Below are 18438 nucleotides of genomic sequence, written 5' to 3'. Positions count from 1 at the left end.
ATACATTCTAAAAAAAACACAAAAGGAAAAATATTCACTAGGTGTGACAGACCTCTCTAATCAACCTTAAAAAAAATTAACAGCAAACTCCAGGAGCACCTACTAATGAGACTATTAGCTATCAAAGACAAGTATTGCCCAGTAAAAAGTATTGTGGATCCGTATCCTTTTCTCTTTGTTCAAGAAAATCAGTGTGGCAGTGAATTCCCCCAACCAAAACAAATGAAACTGACATCTAGAATTCAAAATTAACATCTAGAACGTATCCCTCAAAAGCGCAAGTGATTTATGGATAGATGCCATTGCCGAGTCTCGATCAATGAAAAAAAGAACTATTTCATAAAACTTCATGAGAACTCAAACAGTAACATGAGCCATGTTTCTCCTGCACATAAAAACTACTTACTGGGTTATAAAGCAGCAAGAAGTTTAAGGCTCAACACTAACTTAACTTTTGCTTTTAAAAAAAATAAATGAACAATTCTCCAGATCAGATTACTCAAAATATTTATTCACAAGTACATATGCTATTAAACAGATGTGTTTTCCTAAAGAGATGCTGCCATTAGCAGGGTGAAGCTCTGATGGTATTTATCAAGTCCACATTTCTAGGCAGCCAGAGGAAAACAAAGAAAAACTGCAAAAACTAAGCCTTTTGATTGGACAAGGTCACATTCTTCCCTATCCTTAGGTGATGCTCAGTTCCGGGCTAGTACAGCCTGCTTCCCCAGGCTTGAACAGAACCAGGCAGCTGCTGAGGTGCAGCAGCAGATGATTGCTGCAAACATTAGAATCAACGTCACATTTTTAAACCTGCCCTCAAATTTCAAGATACAATGAAGCACCTTCCCAGGGTACAATGGTCATTGGAGTTGATGGCTGTCTTCTAAAATAGCTGGCACCCCTAAAAGAGCTTCCATGGAGCAATCCCTAGCAGGAAACTTGCTACATCTCAATTGCCCTGGGAGATCATGTTATAATACTGGTGACAATGACAAAATTCAGGCAGTTCATCAAGCAGCATTACTCACCCCAAAAAGACCTGTTGTAGAGAAACCCACTACTACAACGAGTTACTTTGATCAGCAGGCTCATGAGAAAACAGGCTGCAGTATCGTGACATTCGCTGGTGAAGAACTGCACGTTTACACAGCCTGAGACATTTTAGTACTGGTACTTCTCTAGTTAAAGGGCAACATTCGTTCTTTTTGCTCCAGATTAAATCAGGTACCAGAAAACTGAGCAGATCTAGTAAGAAAATTCCTACCTGTTGCCACAGGCTTTATCAAATGATTTACCACTCAATACTGCTTTCAGCCATCTAGTGACAGAATGTCAGGTTCATTTTAGTAAATCATACCAAGGTGAATAATACAGCATCTGGTCTCAGGGTGTCCTAAGGCCTATATCATCTGACTGATGCTTGATGGTATATGAAGCGTATTAATACGCATTCAGTGCAGTGGAGACATGACCTGTCCTTTTATGCATTTCATCAGGGCTTAGCTCTCGAAACTGTAAATGTCAGTATCAAGATACCTGTCTACTGCTTGCATTAGGAAGAGAAATTCCACAGGCATTTGAGTAAGAAAACTAAGAACAGTCTTAAACAAATAACAACACAAGCTTTTTTAACAGCACCTTTATGGAACACACGGTTAGCTTTAGACAAGTGCCAGCTTACATGAACTTTCAGTCCTCTATATAAAGAAAGCAATCTTGGTTTTAGTCCATCCTGACAGAATTTGTAACACTCATTTACAGGCACAGTGCTCAGGCTATTTCCAAAGTAGAAAAAGGGTTTTCCATTACAGTGCTAGGAGTGGTTAACAAGAAAGTTACATTATTACATTCCTTTCTAGAGTATAATAATCCTCCTCCATTATGCCCCAATGTTACTAGGATTTCAGAACACACAAGCAATGCAATCCTACTTAAGATAAAGAGGAAATTGAATTAATGTAACCTAAAGACCAAATCACTTTCAGTAACAGATAATCTTGAATATATATTTGTATGGGGAATTAAGATTAATTTTTGTGAATAAAAATTCCATCTCTCCACACAAACAACAGAATTCCTTGCCAGTAGAGGACTACACTGTGCACAGCTCATAAGCCTTAAAAAAAAAGTCTGGACTTTAGGCATATCCAGCCACATGGATCAACAAGCAACCCCTTCAGATCCAGCAGCTTTGGTTTAACGGACGGAAACTTTGGCCTGCTGTTCAAACAAACATACTTGCCAGCAACTAACAAGTACGACTGGATTTTTTAAAAATAGAGCAAAGTGTGATATGTGCATAAAGTCAGTGCTTCGATCCTTAAAAGCATCTCTATAAGCAACTTTACCTTAAAAATGGGCAGTGCTTAAGTTACAAAATATTTTGTTTATGACATCTGAAGAAATAGCTCTGCTTCAGGAAGTCAAAAGATGAATCAGATTTCATAGTAGATTTATTAATTTGCTGGGATTTACAATGAGGCGATAATGTCTGAACCAAGGAGACATCAAAACAGGTTTAGCCAGGAGGTTTATGGCTTCCAAGTCAAATTCATAGACCAGTGTCAGTCATTTGGGCAACTGAAGATTAGCAGACAGAAGATAAGTGGAGGCCAGGTGCTGCACTGATGTTTTGAAGACAGTATTCCAAAGTGTCTTCTCTTACAGCAATTTCCTTTTCTCAAACTCCTGCAAACAGCACACAGACATTACCAGTGGGGAAAGAAAGAAAATGCTTCTATTACTATCTTATTTTAAATTACTTCATATTTATCTTAGCAAATCTGATTTTACTGGAATTAAAAATTAAAATATAAAATGCATAATATGTGTGCAAGTTAGAGGAAAGGAGAATAAGTATTCTCCCACCACACATTAAGAAACCAGCTATGAAAACCCAGTAGTGCTAAACTGCAGTCAGTGCACTGCTCTCAGATCCTGATGCTGTCAAGGAACCACTGGCTCCCAGGCACAGCATAACGGGCTTGAAAAACAGTAATTCTGCAAAAGAACTGCAGTAGAATCCTTACAGTAACTGACTCAAGCCAGGCAAGCAATGAAGTAAAGATTTTCATTTTAGTAAAGGAAAAAATGTAACAGAAGAAAGGAAGAATCCCACAGCAGCCCGTGAGGACGCTATACTATACAGTTACCACAGGAAAAGAAAAAATTACCTAGCACAGCTGAATTACACATTTCCTATAGCTGTGAAGCAATGCCTTTTTCTGTATAAGAATTAAGAAAAATGCAAATGATCCTAGTTCATACAGAAGTTTTTCAGCTGTATGCATTCAACCACAATTACAAATTAGTACTTAAAATACAGACCTGTATGCCAAGTCTCTCCTTCCTCAAATACCCTAGTTTCAAAGAATGTTTCCATATTTTAAATTAGTCCAGATCCTTTGCATCCAGAAAACACAATTCAATATATTGCTACACTTCAAAGCAAAATGTAGCCTCTTCTCTATTTTGTTGTGTTTACTTTTCTATAAGGGCAACATCCATAACACTACATGCACATAATTATCTAAGTAGTAACTGCAGCGTGTTCAGTCAAGAGAGTTCTTGTTCTTGTGTTTAACCAAGTTCAAAGCAACAGAGTATCTGGGAAAGAGATGTACTCCCAGCTCATATTCCCTCAAAAGTAACTTCTTGCTCTGGATGAGTATATATACCAATATCTGAGCCACCAACCTTGTAGATGGTGCTACCTAGCTGAGCAGGAGACATGCTGACAACAACACCTGCACTCTGAAGAGCTGCTATCTTCTCTTTAGCTCCACCCTTTCCCCCAGCAATGATTGCTCCAGCATGACCCATCCGCCTGCCTGGAGGAGCGGTCAGACCAGCTATGAATGACACTACCGGCTTGGCATTTGGACCCTGTGAAGAAAGAAAAGATACTGGGTTACACCGGGGAGGGGGTGAGATGAAAGGTAATTCCAGTTGGCAGATTTTTTATTGGTTTTGTTTTGGTTTGTAAGTATCAACTAGCCAGGCAAAGTTATTAAAAAGCTAGAAACCTCAGACAACATAGAACCAAGAATCTGAAGTGTGGAATGCTTCTCTTCCTGATAATCATCATAAACCAGAAGCAATCAAAAACTCAAACATCTCTCCACAGAGTCATGTATATTACAAAACCCAGAATGCTCACTACAAATACCATTACAGGACTAAAAATCTAAAGTTGACACTGCTGTCCAGTTAGATTTAATCTGGATAAAGCTCCTAATTTCAACTCTTTAATCAAAATATGACTGTTTGGGGTTTTTGGCCAATAGAGATTGGAGACTGAACTGAGTTTTGCTTGACAGGGCAAAAAGAAGATGGCTAACTACCAAGATGTCTGGAAGCAAACTGTTTAAGACTTACAGTATTATTTTCCTTCAAAAATGCTGCTGCATCTTCTTCAGCATTTCCTCCAATTTCCCCAATCAATATGATCCCCTCAGTGTGAGGATCCTTCAGAAAAACATCAAGGCAGTCAATAAAATTAGTCCCATTGAAGGGATCACCTCCAATCCCTGAAAAAAATTAAAACCACAAGAAAAAAAAAAAAAAAGAAGACTAACTCAAGATAATGATATTGCTTTTATGACAAATGTTTCAAAGTAAAGTTCAGCATGAAGAATATTCCTAAAGGCTCATAAGATGGGGTAGCTCTGAAGGCTCTTCCCAAATTAGTGTGCCAAACTTCTGCTCTGAATATCTCACCCACAATTTACAGAAACCTCTGGTATCTGAATAATACTATAAGCAAAATATTATGCATTATACAGAGGCTCTGTATAAGACACAGCAGAACCAACACCCCAGCTCCAGAATTTTGCTGAAAGAAAACTGAACCTACTTAACATACCCAACTAAATGCCTAAAAACACCCTGTCCCTTCATAATATTAAATTTTTGGGGAAAATCTGTTTCCAAATTGACATTATATTTGCTAGCAGTTCTCTGTTCAAAGTTGGGTTTTGGCTTTTATTAATCTGATGTGGAAATTGCAATAGGGAAGGGTTATATTCTTCACAGCACATAGGGATCTCATTTCTCAACATAATTGCCATTCAGCAATTTCTATGCTTGCAAAAAGAAATTACTTGGGGTTTCTTCTTGTAAAGAAAAAATAGATTAGTCTAGGTGCAACAGGCTGTTTCTGAGGAAACCTACCGATGCAGAGAGATTGCCCCAATCCAACTTGCGTTGTCTGATGAACAGCTTCGTATGTCAGGGTGCCAGATCTTGACACAATACCTTCAGGAAAGAAAAGGAGATAAACTTAACACTAACACACCTAAGCACATGACTACAGGCAGCTGGTCTTATATTCATGAAAATCACCTTAACAAACTGAAACATGAGATGCCAGGTTTTTCAGCTATCCTTACCACGACATGAAAACTTTCTATAAGGTTCTATCTGTACTATTTCTTGGTTGGCATCTTTTGACACTGAATTGTCAACAGACTAAACCTTCCCAGAAAGTCACTACTACGGTTTTTTGCTGCTGCAGCTCACTGCTCTACAGTACATACTCAGCATTTACATTACCATATTATAAGAGACCACGACCCTAGTTTTAAATTGAGGACCAAAGGTAATACAGGGCCTAGATCAGGGACAAAGATATTTGCATGGATTTTGTTCATTCTTCCAAGTCAAGACTTCTGTTAATACTATAAGGAGGGAAAGGTTTCCAGGAAAAACAGACATCACCTTCCATCTACTTCAAGCCACCTAACAAGGAATATAATAAGTATATTGCATGAACAGTGGAAAAAATACACCACTAGACTAACAACATTAGTTTTCTCAACTGTTCACACTGTTGGACAGCTCAGGTATCTATTAGCAAAGGTTCTTCTCCTACTATGCTTGCAAAGGGCTTCCTGCTTACTATTAAGATCAGATTGCCTCAGAGAAGCTACAGATAAAGGTCCAAAGATTGTGGCTATTTTTATAGCTTGCATCCCAAAATTATCAAATGATTCTTGGATGCCTCACAGTAATACAAAGCTGGGGTGCGTATCACCAAAGGTCATAGTGTTAGACAAAGCCCAGTGGATGGCAAAGTTACATTTTTGTTCCCTGATCCTTGGATCACCATTGAAAGTGTTTCCAGCAGTGGTTAGGCAACTGCATTCAGGATTTAAAATACTCTTTTGCACTTCATGTGCCTTGCATTCAGGTTCTTATATCTTGTGACTACAAGACATTTCTTGTAGGTATTTAGAAAATCTTCACAGAACTTTGATTAAGAAGGGAGCTCAGGGCAACATCAATTGATGTTACATTTTACAGTTCTAGAGCAATGTCTTCATGGTATCTACAAAGGGCATAATTGCAGTCATCTGATTTTTCAATTCCAGGTTTATAGGTGCTTCTGAAAGCTGGAGGTGTAACACCAGTGTTAACACATCTTCCAGCATTCACTAGGTACAACTTACTCTCAAGTCAGAAGTAGCAAAGTAGCAGAGAGAGCTTCTTGTGTTAGATGAATGATGTAGACTCAGTGCAGTTTAAAAGCACTGAACCAGTTTCCCCACAGTAAAATACGCCTTTTGTAAAAAAAAAATCGTCATGTTGCAAAAGGCACTGTGCTCAAGTTGAACTGGTTACCCCGATGACAGATAGCAGCAGCATGTGCTGTCTACAACAATGTTTCTGAAGCTCTATTTAAGTACAAATGCATATTTGGGAAGAATTTCCTTTATAGTTCCTAAACAGCATTATTTCAAAAACAATGAAGTTGATATTTCTATGGTTTAGAACAAGGAACTAACAGAAGTCAGGACAAGAGACTTGCATGCAAATGGGGGTGTGTGCATACCATATGATTACGAACAAGTCACTGCCTTTCTGACCATGATTCCACTGCCTGAGAAGTGAGTATATTTGTCACTTCTACTTGCCGTGGTATAGTCGTCTAAATTATCATGTTATAAACCTGCCTGTAATCTCTTCTCTTTGCTGTAATACTGAACTCACTACAGGCGCAGGATCCCAGTCCTCAGGAGCCAGGCCGTTGGAATGAATAGCACTGGAGAGCTCAGTGCTCTCAGATCCCAAGGTAAACAGAGGTATCCTCAAAGGAGAGTGTTAAGGAAACTAAGTCAACCACATAACCTAAGGAAATTTCCAAATGCTTTGCCTCTACCATCTGTACTCAGTGCCTGCAATGGTAGACTGACTGATTTTTGCCTTCAGGATTGATAATGGCAAAGCACTTATAAACTGAAGGACAGAGCTGTTATACAGCATGTCAACTGTCTTCAGGACAGGATGTGACTAGCTTCATGAGTAAGAACACTACAGCATGAAACTTTAGATGATGCATAAATATTCAAAAACTCACCAATTCTTCCCTTCTTGTGAATGTGGCCAGGCATGATACCAATTTTACATTCTCCAGGCTAAGAAAAGAGTGGGAGAAGTCAGATGGAACATTCAGACCATCACTAAGAATGGTTCAGCCTTGGAGCAACTCCAGAAGTCACTTACATTGATGACTCCAGGGCAGTTTGGGCCCACTAGTCGAGTCTTATCCTGCCGAACTAGCCTGTGTTTAACCCGAACCATATCCTGCTGGGGAATACCTTCAGTAATGCATACAACTAAGGGCATTTCTGCATCGATTGCTTCATTGATTGCAGCAGCAGCAAATGGAGGAGGTACATATATAACAGTGGCAGAAGCACCAGTTTTTTCTTTGGCCTAAAATGGACACAAAAAAAGATAGCAAGTATTTAGTGAAGCCAAAAAGAATATTTGACAACTAGTCATCTAAAATATGTCCATTCACAGGCATAAATTAAGTAAATGGATATGTATTAATTTACTATAATCAAAGCAGTTGTGAAATTCACTGAAGATGGGACACACACAGCACAACTAGGGAACTGAGAACTAACCACTGTCTGGAAAGGATCTGCCCCATGAACACCATCATCAATACCCTTAGATAACAGTTTGCTAAAAATTCATCATACACACCAGAACCAATCACAAACTAGTTGCATGCATAAAGTAAGTGCATCCAGACTCTGTGAACTTCACAGTGGAAGCAAAGCTCATGCTTGATCACACTGAATGCTCCCTCTTTTACAAGGCTTCTATTTCAGTCCTTGCATAGTGACATGCATGGCTCAAATGCTTGCCTCTCCAGTGTGAGCAATGAATTAAGGAGCCCTTCAGCAGCTTTAAATTGTCAGCCCTCCAGTCACTGCTGCAAATTACCTCCTTCACAGAATTAAACACAGGCAGACCCAGATGAGTTTTTCCCCCTTTCCCTGGAGAAATTCCTCCAACTAGATTGGTGCCATAGTCCAACGCCTGCTGGCTGTGAAAGGTGCCCTACGAAAGAGAAAATAAGTAAAGTCAAAAAGCGTGTAATAGCAAATAAAATGAACCAAAAAAGTTGATGCTATCTATAATTCCATGGGCAATTTATGGCACTTAAATTTACAATGAGAAGGGAAGTTTTCACTACAGATATTTAATCAGCTATTTTGAAGAATGCATCAATGTATTTTAAATGCATTCAGAATATGCTATGCTGCTTCTTTTAAATCAGAGCGCTGTTGTTGCTCACTAAAGAGTATTTTGTTGTGTGTTGCTAATACACCTGCAGACATAGCAGCCACATTTTGTGTTCCACATCAAGTCTGGCAGATGACAAACACTATAATGAAATATGAGAAATTAGCATTCTCATCCAAGACTAGCTGATAGTTCTAGCAAAAGTAGTCTTCTCTTGCAAATGTGTAAAAGAGCAGATGTGAAAAAATTATCAAATATCCCGAAATAAAAACAGAAATTTAATTCATAGGCATTACCATTCAAAGGCATTTCTATAAAAGGCACTTCTGAAATGGTGAGGGGTTTGTAGCTTTTTGCATATCTCCCTTTACGAAGTATATATATACACAATAAACAGGCTTAAGAACAAAATGAAGGACAAAAATTAAAAGTAACATAAGAGATAACTCAAAACCAAGTTTTAATCTTGGGCAGAAGTGGAAAATAAAATATCTAGTCTACTGAATTTAAGGGGGGGAGGGGGCGGGGAGAGGAAAAAAAAAAAAGAAGGAAAAAAAACAAAAACCAAAATTACTTTCCTGATCACAAAGTTAGTATAAAATCCCTTTTATACATTATTACATTTTTTGGTCAACTAAGCTGAACTGAAAGGGTGATAGAAGAAGTAGTTCATATACATACCTGTTTGCCTGTAAAACCTTGACAGATAACCTTTGTACTTTTGCTAATATACAGATTTTTCCTTGATGCCGAGTAGGAGCAGTGTCGTACTCCATTCTGTTGCACTAGAGAAAAAAAGACAGCGCAAACTATTAATCCACTGTTAGACTCTAAGTCAAAAAACATCCTGCCAAGTAAACGCATATATGTTTATCCTTATAGCAAAAGATTTATTGATCCAGCAGCTCATGTTTTCAAAAGCAGCTCTAAAAACTGTATTCAGTACTTGTCATTCTAAGATATACAACACCTGTAGTTCACTATCATTGCAATTACTGGGTTTGCTAGGAATCAGGATAGTTATTTCTCATATTGAGTACTCAACATCAGAATTCCTCACACAGACAGAAACAACATCTTAACTATTTTCATTTGCAAATGAACAGTGCCTGTAGTCTAAGAACTTCTGCAAAGCGACAAAGCAGAACTAAAATCCTGATATCCCAGAGGCTGTTACAACATAGGTACTTTGTTTTACCTCCTGAACACAGCACAGTCCATACTGGACAGTGAGATACTGAAGAAGTCGAGGGTCCCTCAGCCCGGGTGAAACCTAATGCCAAGCAAGACATACAGCAGCAGACCTTTTGCCAACAGATTCCTAGCTACGGGAGCCTAGGCATCACTGCTTGAAATGCACTTAGGCTTGTGAGGAAACATAGCTCTCCAGATATTCCACTAGAATGATTTTCAATTTAGTTCTCACAACTCTGGTACTGAAAAAACAACATAACACTAAAGAACAGCAGCACAGTACACGCTGGTATCAAAAAGACAAGGAGAATGACTGCATCTCTGCTGAAGGAAAAGATGTGTTGACATCAAATGATTAAAAATGAAATGCACAGAATGTTACCATGAAAGAGAGCTTGAGATAAGGAGGAAAAAGAGGTCTTCTGGTATAAAACGGATGCACACATTGCCTATATTCATTGTGTCATATGCTTTTTCAAATAGCAGAGCTCTGAGGGGATCAGAAGCAATTTATTCCCTGCAAGTGTTTTAGATAAAATCCCTATTTTGTACTTGGAGTGAACATGGGAGGGTACAATCCTAATACAGATACTGACACCAGCATGTAATTACATACCTCTTCAGCTCTTTGAAAACTTTACCACTTAAGATTTGAGGAAGTGAAAAGTTAAGCTGAAATAAAAATAAGAGATTCTGAATCATGGTCCCTGGATTGTTCATAGTCACTCAGGCATGCCTGAACAAGGGAGGGATTGGTGGGGTTCTTCCCTATTTTTAAGAAGGAAGTAAAACCTATAATGGGGAAAAAAGGAAAAAGGTATTCTTCAATATAAACTGCTAATGCACAGAATTTATTAAGATGCATTATTAACATCTTGTAATAACACAATTTCTATCAGGTAGTTAAAAAGTGCAGAAAATTTAAGAACCCGGTATATACACATTTCTATCACAGAGCTACATAGGACTCTTCCACAAGTACTTTTGCCAACTAAGTTTTAGTGATACACTGCTTTTATGCTTTACTTCTATTCAAGGAAAGTGAGAAGGAAAATAAAACCATGTCAGAAGAAACCCATAGACATTAGTGCTATTGCTAAATCTGAAGTCCTTACTCCGTTTTTAAAAAGTGCTGACAGAAACAACTGAATTCCAACCACCTCCTGCTGTTCTCTGAGGAGCTGTGGCAGCACAAGCATCTGAAGATGCTTCAGACTAACATAAAGTAAAATTCAACTAAATTTTAAAGAGAAACGTGCAGACTAGCATGTAGTTAACTTGTACTAAAAGTGGTAAAAATGCATGTCAGCTTACTGACCTGCAGGGTTTTAAGCTACATCACACCTTTATCCACATATACCGTTACAAACTTGTTGCACCAAGACGACATACAAAGCTGTAATGGACAAAAGTCTGAAGTAAAGATTTAATGAGTAGGGTTACGTGGCTGTCTGTGGAAGGGTAGAGAAAAGTCTTGCTGTTCAATGCCACAGCTACAGAAGACAGCACAGTATGGTCTTCATACTCGGCCAGCAGCTTAGCCTTCCTAGGCCAGGCTGCAACACGCTGCGCGCTGCATCTGTACTGCAACACCAAGTCACTGAAGCGCGTGACTGCCAAACAGCAGCCTGCCTCTAAAGGGGACAAAATAAGCAAAGAAACAGCTGGCCTGCTGGTTAGGAGAGCAGGGCATCCATCTACCCCATCTCAGCCATTCAGGCAATCCCTGCTGGGCATGGTAAAACCCAGCCCTGAAGAGAGCAGAGGATGATCCCCCTGTCACAGTCATGACACACCACGGACGATGCCTCATGGAGAACGGTCTGGGCTTCCAGGAGTACGGGAGTGCATGTTTTGAAAGCCCTCTGACAGGCCTGCAAGGGCAAAGAATAATCGGGCAACACTAATTCAAACCTAAGTTTTACATGTATTGTCTGTGCTACAACACTGACAAATCCACCTGCAAAACAAGAGAGGACTGCTTGCCAGGGACAGAGTGCGCACTCCGTAATTCCAGTATTTGGGGGCAGTGGGGGGAAGGCTTTGACAAGTAGTCACTCCTTTTTCTGTATCATAAAAGCAGTTCCACAGTCCCAGTTCAGCTGCCTGTTCCATATCTATTTTCAGATACTTATAACCTTGCAGAAAAGTGGTTTTGAAAGCTTAAATCTGTCAATTCTCCGTTTTGAGAAGACTATATAAATATATTTTTCAAGGATAAGAAGCTTTTGAGCATTTTCCAAGCTATCAAAGTACTCAAAAAAAATTTAAAAAAAAATCAGGCACTGATAACTAAAAGACAGCTTAAATTCTAAGCTTTGTATGGATTTACTCTGGAAAACTATATGTCCTACTTACATTACTGAAGAGCCTTGGTTCACAGAAAATACAGCTGGTTCAAAAAAGCCTGGCTATAGGCTTGAGCTACTTGGTGTCTTCAGAGACAGGCAGCTTAGCATTGGTAGATGTCTGGTGAGCGATAGATTTTTTTAAGAAATTTAAAAAAAAAAAAAAATCATAAAAATCACCTTCCACTTCCTGGGCTGGATGAGTCTGAGTTTGCAGGGGATTTTAAGCTCACACGATCCAGCTCTGTATCACAGGCCGGTCTGAAGCAGAAAAGTCTGCCCCAGTTATCAGCACAGAAGGAGCAGCAGGGGCATCGGTCAAGATGAGATTCTGCTGTATGTAGCACAAACAGCAAGTCCAGGGTGCAAACAGCTGGCAATTTAAATAGTTAAGATAGATACAAGATCTCTTCAGCCATGAACCAGTAAAAGCCAAGCTCATTGGTGATGCTATTTTAATGCACACGTCTAAATTACAGGCCAAGTTACAAAGGTGCAGGCTTCAGAAGAAGTCCTACAGCATAAGGACAAGTCTTATCAAATCCAAATCTGTCCAAAAGCACAGTGGAAATGCTGTATTTTTGTCAATTCAATTTGTCAAATCAGAGTTCTATGATAACATTACTGTGTCCAACAAAGGCCTGTAATAGACCTTTAGAAAAGAATAGTAAAAATAAGAAACCAGATAATTTTTCCCAGCTAATCCTTTCATTTCTGCCTCATCCCTATTCTGTTTTGCATAGTTTGTGGTCTTAAAAAAAAAAAAAAAAAAAAAGATTATAACAAGATGCATTTATTTTGGCTTTCCAGTACTTTAACTCTACATAGCTAAAAAGACATGTACTGTGGCGAGAACCTACTTTAGTCCATTGTACATTGTACAATCAAGTAGTTATGAAAAGCGGTCAAATACCAAACCCCTGCTGTCCCAGCACAGCTTTAAAAAGCGAGATCTAAATTTGACAAAGGGGAATAAGCCTGTGTTTAAAGCCTGTATACTGTTGTTTCACAGTAAAGAAACCTTACTACAAACTAAGGGACAGAGCTACTTCCAGCACACACACTGCTGGTAGTGACCCTCACATTTCCAGGGCACAAGGCCCCGGCCGAGCCCAGAACTCACTGCAGTTCAAGAAACATGAAAAAACAGCTACCTTCACTTCTTAAAATAAAACCCACAATCGTAGCCTCAAGCATCACCTTCAGCTCATTTATGTTTTACAGTTAACAAGCCTTTCTAGAAAAACGCCCTATTATTTATCACAAAGTCCCAACATGAATTTACACGTGTTAAAAAGAAAACTGACCCATTTGCAAGGTATTTTAAAGCACACATGGAATGTAAATACTGTTTACACTGAGCTGCTCAAGGAGTGCCTTAAAGCAATACTTCCCAAGCACAGATTCCATTTAAAACCATACAACCCAAGCTATATTTCATAGAATCATTGAATACTTTGGATTGGAAGGAACTTTTAAAGGTCATCTAGTCCAACTCCCAGTTGTGTTGTGCAAGCCAGCTGACAGTACAGATACCAAGGGCTAAATTTCTTCCTCATTCAAACCATACAAAGCTGAAAAATTGTTATTTTCAGGTCTGCTTGCAAGATTTCCTAGAGCTACAGACAGGTATGCAATCTAAGTGCCTCCCTGTTACCCACATTTATCCCAGACAAAAAAAAAAGTTTGGAAGCCAAGGTAGCATCCGAGGGTACTCATAAAATGAGCACAATATAAAACCAAGGTGAAACAGCGCAGAAGGACCTGAGCAGATAGTTTTCAGTCTTCTGGCAATGGAGGTAATAAGTGAAATTCTTCCCCTATTAGTCCTTGAAATAGCCAAAGAACTTAAGAGATGAAGAAAGATATTCCTTTTCCTTTCTGTTACCTATGTAAGGAAGGAAGAAAGCCTTAGAAATCACATGGGAAATGGGAACAAATGTGAAAAATGGAGGCTAGTCCAGGGGAAACTCGGGGAAGGACTGAGGTACAAAAAGCACTACTTTAAATGCTAAGGTTTTTTTTTCCACACACATCCTACACCCCACCTTATTTTCCATCAGTTACAGACCTTCAATTTGTTTCTGAGAAATCCTTTCAGTATTTTGTACATATTTAATTTGCATTTTTCACAACTATCAGTTTCCTCTGCCTGCAAATGCATGGCCTGGAGATGACAGAACAGAAACAGTTCTGGACAGCTTCTTACATGGCAGAAGAGTATAAACATTTAAAAAAAAGTTTGTCAAGGACCAAAGTGCTGCAGCAAATTTCAGCATTTACTGACTAGAAGTTTGATATGAACAAGAATATTCCACACACAGTTTCCATCCTAGTTCTTTATTAGGTTTTAGTCTTCATTATCAGGCCATATGTATATATATTCACACACACGGTTCTGTCTGGATAATTCTCTCCCCTCCCCAAACCCATCTACAGAATCCACCCTTCAAGATATCAGTTACATTAGTAGAAGATGATTCTTACTGACAAAGAAGTTTTCATGCTATTGAGAGATTGATCAAAATACCATATTCTTTGATGAAGAGGATTACGTATGTGCACAGAGAATTTCTAGGTATCAGTCCCCAGCCTCTCTTCTCTCACCCTTCCCTTGCCAAATTCCTGTTAATTATGGAAACCCAATCTAGGAACATGGCATAGGAGTTGAGGAATTAAGTAAATTTATCAGGCTGTAAAGGACAGATGCAATGACTACGCTACACCTACCACTCTAAAACTAGGACTAATGGGAAATTATATTCAGAAACATTTCAGTCCTTCCAACACACCTCTTTCCTAACCAAAAATCCCTGCTCATTGCGGTGGACGCAGGGGCCCATGGGAGACACAATGGCATTTGAAACAAAAGCTTTCTCCCAAATTTATGAAGCTAAAACAAAGTAAAGCATCTCAGTGAAACTGCAGGCCTTTGAGGAAACATGCATGTACTTCTCAGCACAGATCAATTATTTCTTGTAAGTCAACAAACTTTTCCCAGTGTATACACTCCACTAAGAATGTGTGCCACTTAAGTTTTGTGAGCTTTCCTCCCTCCACACTGCTGACATAAAAACAATTACTGAATTCTTCAGTTTGGATTGTTATTTCTGCAGCAATTCTTTGCCAGGATTATTCATGTAATTTACTGTAATCTTTTAACCTAAGAGCTCTCCAAAGCCTTCTAACATGCCTAGAACATAAAATCCCTAACGCTGACTCTCCGACCACAATTAAGGTACCTGCAAAGGCTCTCTTCAAAGTGCAGTACAGACCAGCATAGGTCTTCCTTGACTCTGTCCATATATAAACAGTGCTTAGAGTGCCCTTTGAGCAAGCACTTGCCACTCATTGACATATTTCATACCATGTTTTCACAACTGCCTGAAATGAACCTTGCAGATACACCCCTTGCATATTCGCTTCAGCAATGCACCAACAAATAGATATTGCATCTCTTCTGCAACAGAACACACTAGAAACTCGTGAATTCAAATCGCTGAGAAGCAGATGTTAATGAATTGTTACTGAAAATGTACGTACAAAGTTCAAATCTAATGTTTCAGCAGTCTTTTAACATCATGCAGAGTATCAAGGTTTCCAATGAAGGACTACTTCATCTTGCAGGAGTTTCTTTAAAAGGCTTCATGAACTGCTGCAAACAGAACACTTCTTGAGCCACTGTTCTGCAAACATAACACTTGAGCCCCTCCAACTCTCAAAATGACTCTAAGCACTCTTCCCTGAGTCCCTTACTACTACTTGTTAAGGGAACAATGTGGATTTTTAACACATAAAACTGCACCCAAGAGTAGTTTTGCTGCAAGTATAAATTAAGCTAAATTGGAGGTGCTACACTCCTATTCATTCCCCTCCATCAGAACTAATTCTCATTGGACCCAGGAGAGCCAATTCAAAGAACTGAACTGGCAGAAATTAACAGCACAGTAAGAAATACAGTTTTCTGCTTCTGCTCATGGAAGACAAGAGGTAGGAATGGATACCTGAGGGGATGGTAGGTATGCCACAGGAACAGCTCAGACCAGTGTAAAATTTGGGATCATGTCACTAAACCCTGACCTACAAGTTGGCACCACGCTGACACAAAGGAACTTTGCATGCATTGAAATGAGGTAAGTTTAAGTTTGTCCATTCATTCTCAGCTGCAAGAACCAAGATTAATGTATCGATTCCTCAGTTTGGATTGCAAGAAACTGCTCTTGTGCCTAGATGTACCCATGCTGATTTCAGTAAAGCATTAACTGCACAAAAAAAGCACATGGAACAAAAAAAAAAAAGGCATTTTATTGTGAACTTCGGAACAACAACAATTATAAAAACTTCCAAACTTAAGTATTAGTCTCAGACTGCTTATGTTCTCCACAATTAGAGGCCAAAAATATTATTCTTGACAATAAAAACAGCTTTACCAGCTTGTGTTGACATCACAAGATAGTTCAGGGGCCTCCAGAGGTCTCTAAACCAAACCACCACTCAGAGTAGATGCAACTCCATCAGCTTCCTCTGGTGCTCGTCTGATTCTTAGTATTTCCAGGGATGTAAGGAGAGAACAGCGTCTCTGGGTCCCCACACCTGCGGCTGACCATGCTCATCGCACAAACTCTTCCCGACTTTTAAACGCAGCTTTCCCGGCAGCCACTCGTGCCCCCTGCTCTGTACTGCCGCGCACCCCGCCCAGAGCTACCCCCGCTCTCCCTCCAACCAACGCTGCGCGGGGGCGGCAGCCGGCGCCCGAGAGCGGCACCCTGAGCGCCCTCGGGCCTTCTGCATTCAGCCGGAGCCGCCCCAGCTCCGCCAGCCGCACCTCGCCAGCGGCCGCGGCCCGGGAAAGCGCCTTGCAGGCCGCGCCCAGCGGCATGGCGGTACCCCCGGGGACAGGTGGGTCGCTCTCCCGCCCCCGGTGACCTTGCCCCGCCGCAGGCCCGGCCCCAGCCCCTTCCCCTCCCGCGGCGGGCGGAAGAGGCCGGGCGGTGGGCCCCCCCTCAGGCCCCGCGGCCTACTGCGGAGGGACGGCGAGGGGAGAGCGGGCCGCGGCGCTGAGCGGTTGCCAGGCAGCGGGGAGGGCCCCGCGGCCCGGCGCGGCGGGATGCCGGCGGCTCGGTACTCACGGCGGAGGAAGCGGCCCAGGAGGCGGGCGGCGGCGCGGCTGCAGTGAGACATCGTCCCCTTCGGCAATGACACCGGCCGGCCGGGCAGGCGGGCGGGCGGGCGGGCGGCCCTGCGCGGCGCCTGAGCACTGCCCACCCCGGCGTGGATCCGGGCAGCCCCACGCGCCCATTGGCTCAGCGCCGAGGGCCCCTGCGGGGGTAGCCAATCAGGGGCGAGCCGGAGGTGCGGGACGGGAAGAGGCTGCGCGGGGCATTGTGGGGGTGGTAGGCCGCGGTGGCCTGAGCGGGGCGGGCGGGTGGCAGGGCCGAGCTGTGACAGCCCTGCTGTGACCTGCCTGCTACGACAGGGCTGCTGTCACAGCTGGCGGCGCCGCGGCGGGGGGAGAGGCTGGCAGCCAGCCCCCATAGCTCCTAGCTTGTGCTACATCCAGGCCAAACCAGTTTTTGATGGCTGCGTGCTGTGGCTCCCCGTTAAAAGCCACCCTGGAGCGGGAGTAGGTTGGCAGTAAAGTATTGGAGAAGCATTTCCAAACACGCCAAAGGAGTTGGCAAATGGCAAGGCTTCATGGTGTGCTGAGGTGGTGGGGGCCTGCAAATGCCAAAAAACCTCACATTTTGTCAGGGGAAGGTGGTGGGGTTTAGTTAGTATCCAATACATAAGCCCGCATACAAGTTAATTGCTTGATCAAATGAAATATATTACCTCTCTTAAACTAAAAGGGGGTAGATTTAGACTAGGTAACAAGGAAGAAATTTTCTGTGATGAGAGTGGTGAAACGCTGGGCCAGGTTGCCCAGAGAGGTGGTGGATGACCACCCCTGGAAGCGTTCAAGGTCAGGTTGGACGGGACTCTAAGCAACCTGATCCGGTTGAAGATGTCCTTGCTTATTGCACGGCTTGGACTAGATGGCATTTAAAGGTCCCTTCCAACCCAAACTATTCTATGATTCTATGATACCTGACCTTGTTTGAAGCATGGTAGAAAGAGAGTAAAACCCCTGTCCCGACCATGCCAAGCAAGCACTAAGCAAATGCTGCGAGACATAGGGATAACACAAGGAGGACACAGGCAATGGAGCAATTCTGCTGCAATGGTCAGCCTGATAAGCAGCAGTCCTGAGCACCCACCACTTTATTGAGGCTAAAGGGTTTGAGATTAAGTGGTTTAAAATAAATGAAAGAGAACTGACAGTCCTCGGATTTCTCATTCACCATGGACAGTT

At 41.4% G+C, this 18438-nt stretch overlaps 1 protein-coding gene across 1 annotated transcript; it reads right to left on the bottom strand.

The window, feature by feature from the left end:
- Positions 1-2438: 2438 nt before the first annotated feature.
- Positions 2439-17376, bottom strand: SUCLG1 (succinate-CoA ligase GDP/ADP-forming subunit alpha). Its single transcript, XM_056346787.1, has 9 exons — positions 17216-17376; positions 9226-9329; positions 8242-8358; positions 7507-7719; positions 7361-7418; positions 5176-5259; positions 4381-4532; positions 3700-3888; positions 2439-2691 (listed from the first exon to the last, which is right to left on the bottom strand). Exons 1-9 carry the CDS (start codon positions 17265-17267, stop codon positions 2665-2667), a joined length of 996 nt encoding a protein of 331 aa, XP_056202762.1. The 5' UTR covers positions 17268-17376; the 3' UTR covers positions 2439-2664.
- Between the last annotated feature and the right edge of the window lie 1062 nt (positions 17377-18438).

Source organism: Falco biarmicus, chromosome 1 (assembly GCF_023638135.1).
Source record: "Falco biarmicus isolate bFalBia1 chromosome 1, bFalBia1.pri, whole genome shotgun sequence".
In the NCBI taxonomy this organism is placed as follows: domain Eukaryota; kingdom Metazoa; phylum Chordata; class Aves; order Falconiformes; family Falconidae; genus Falco; species Falco biarmicus.
The sequence above is the reverse complement of the archived record's forward strand: the minus strand, read 5'-3'. Positions and strand labels throughout refer to the sequence as shown.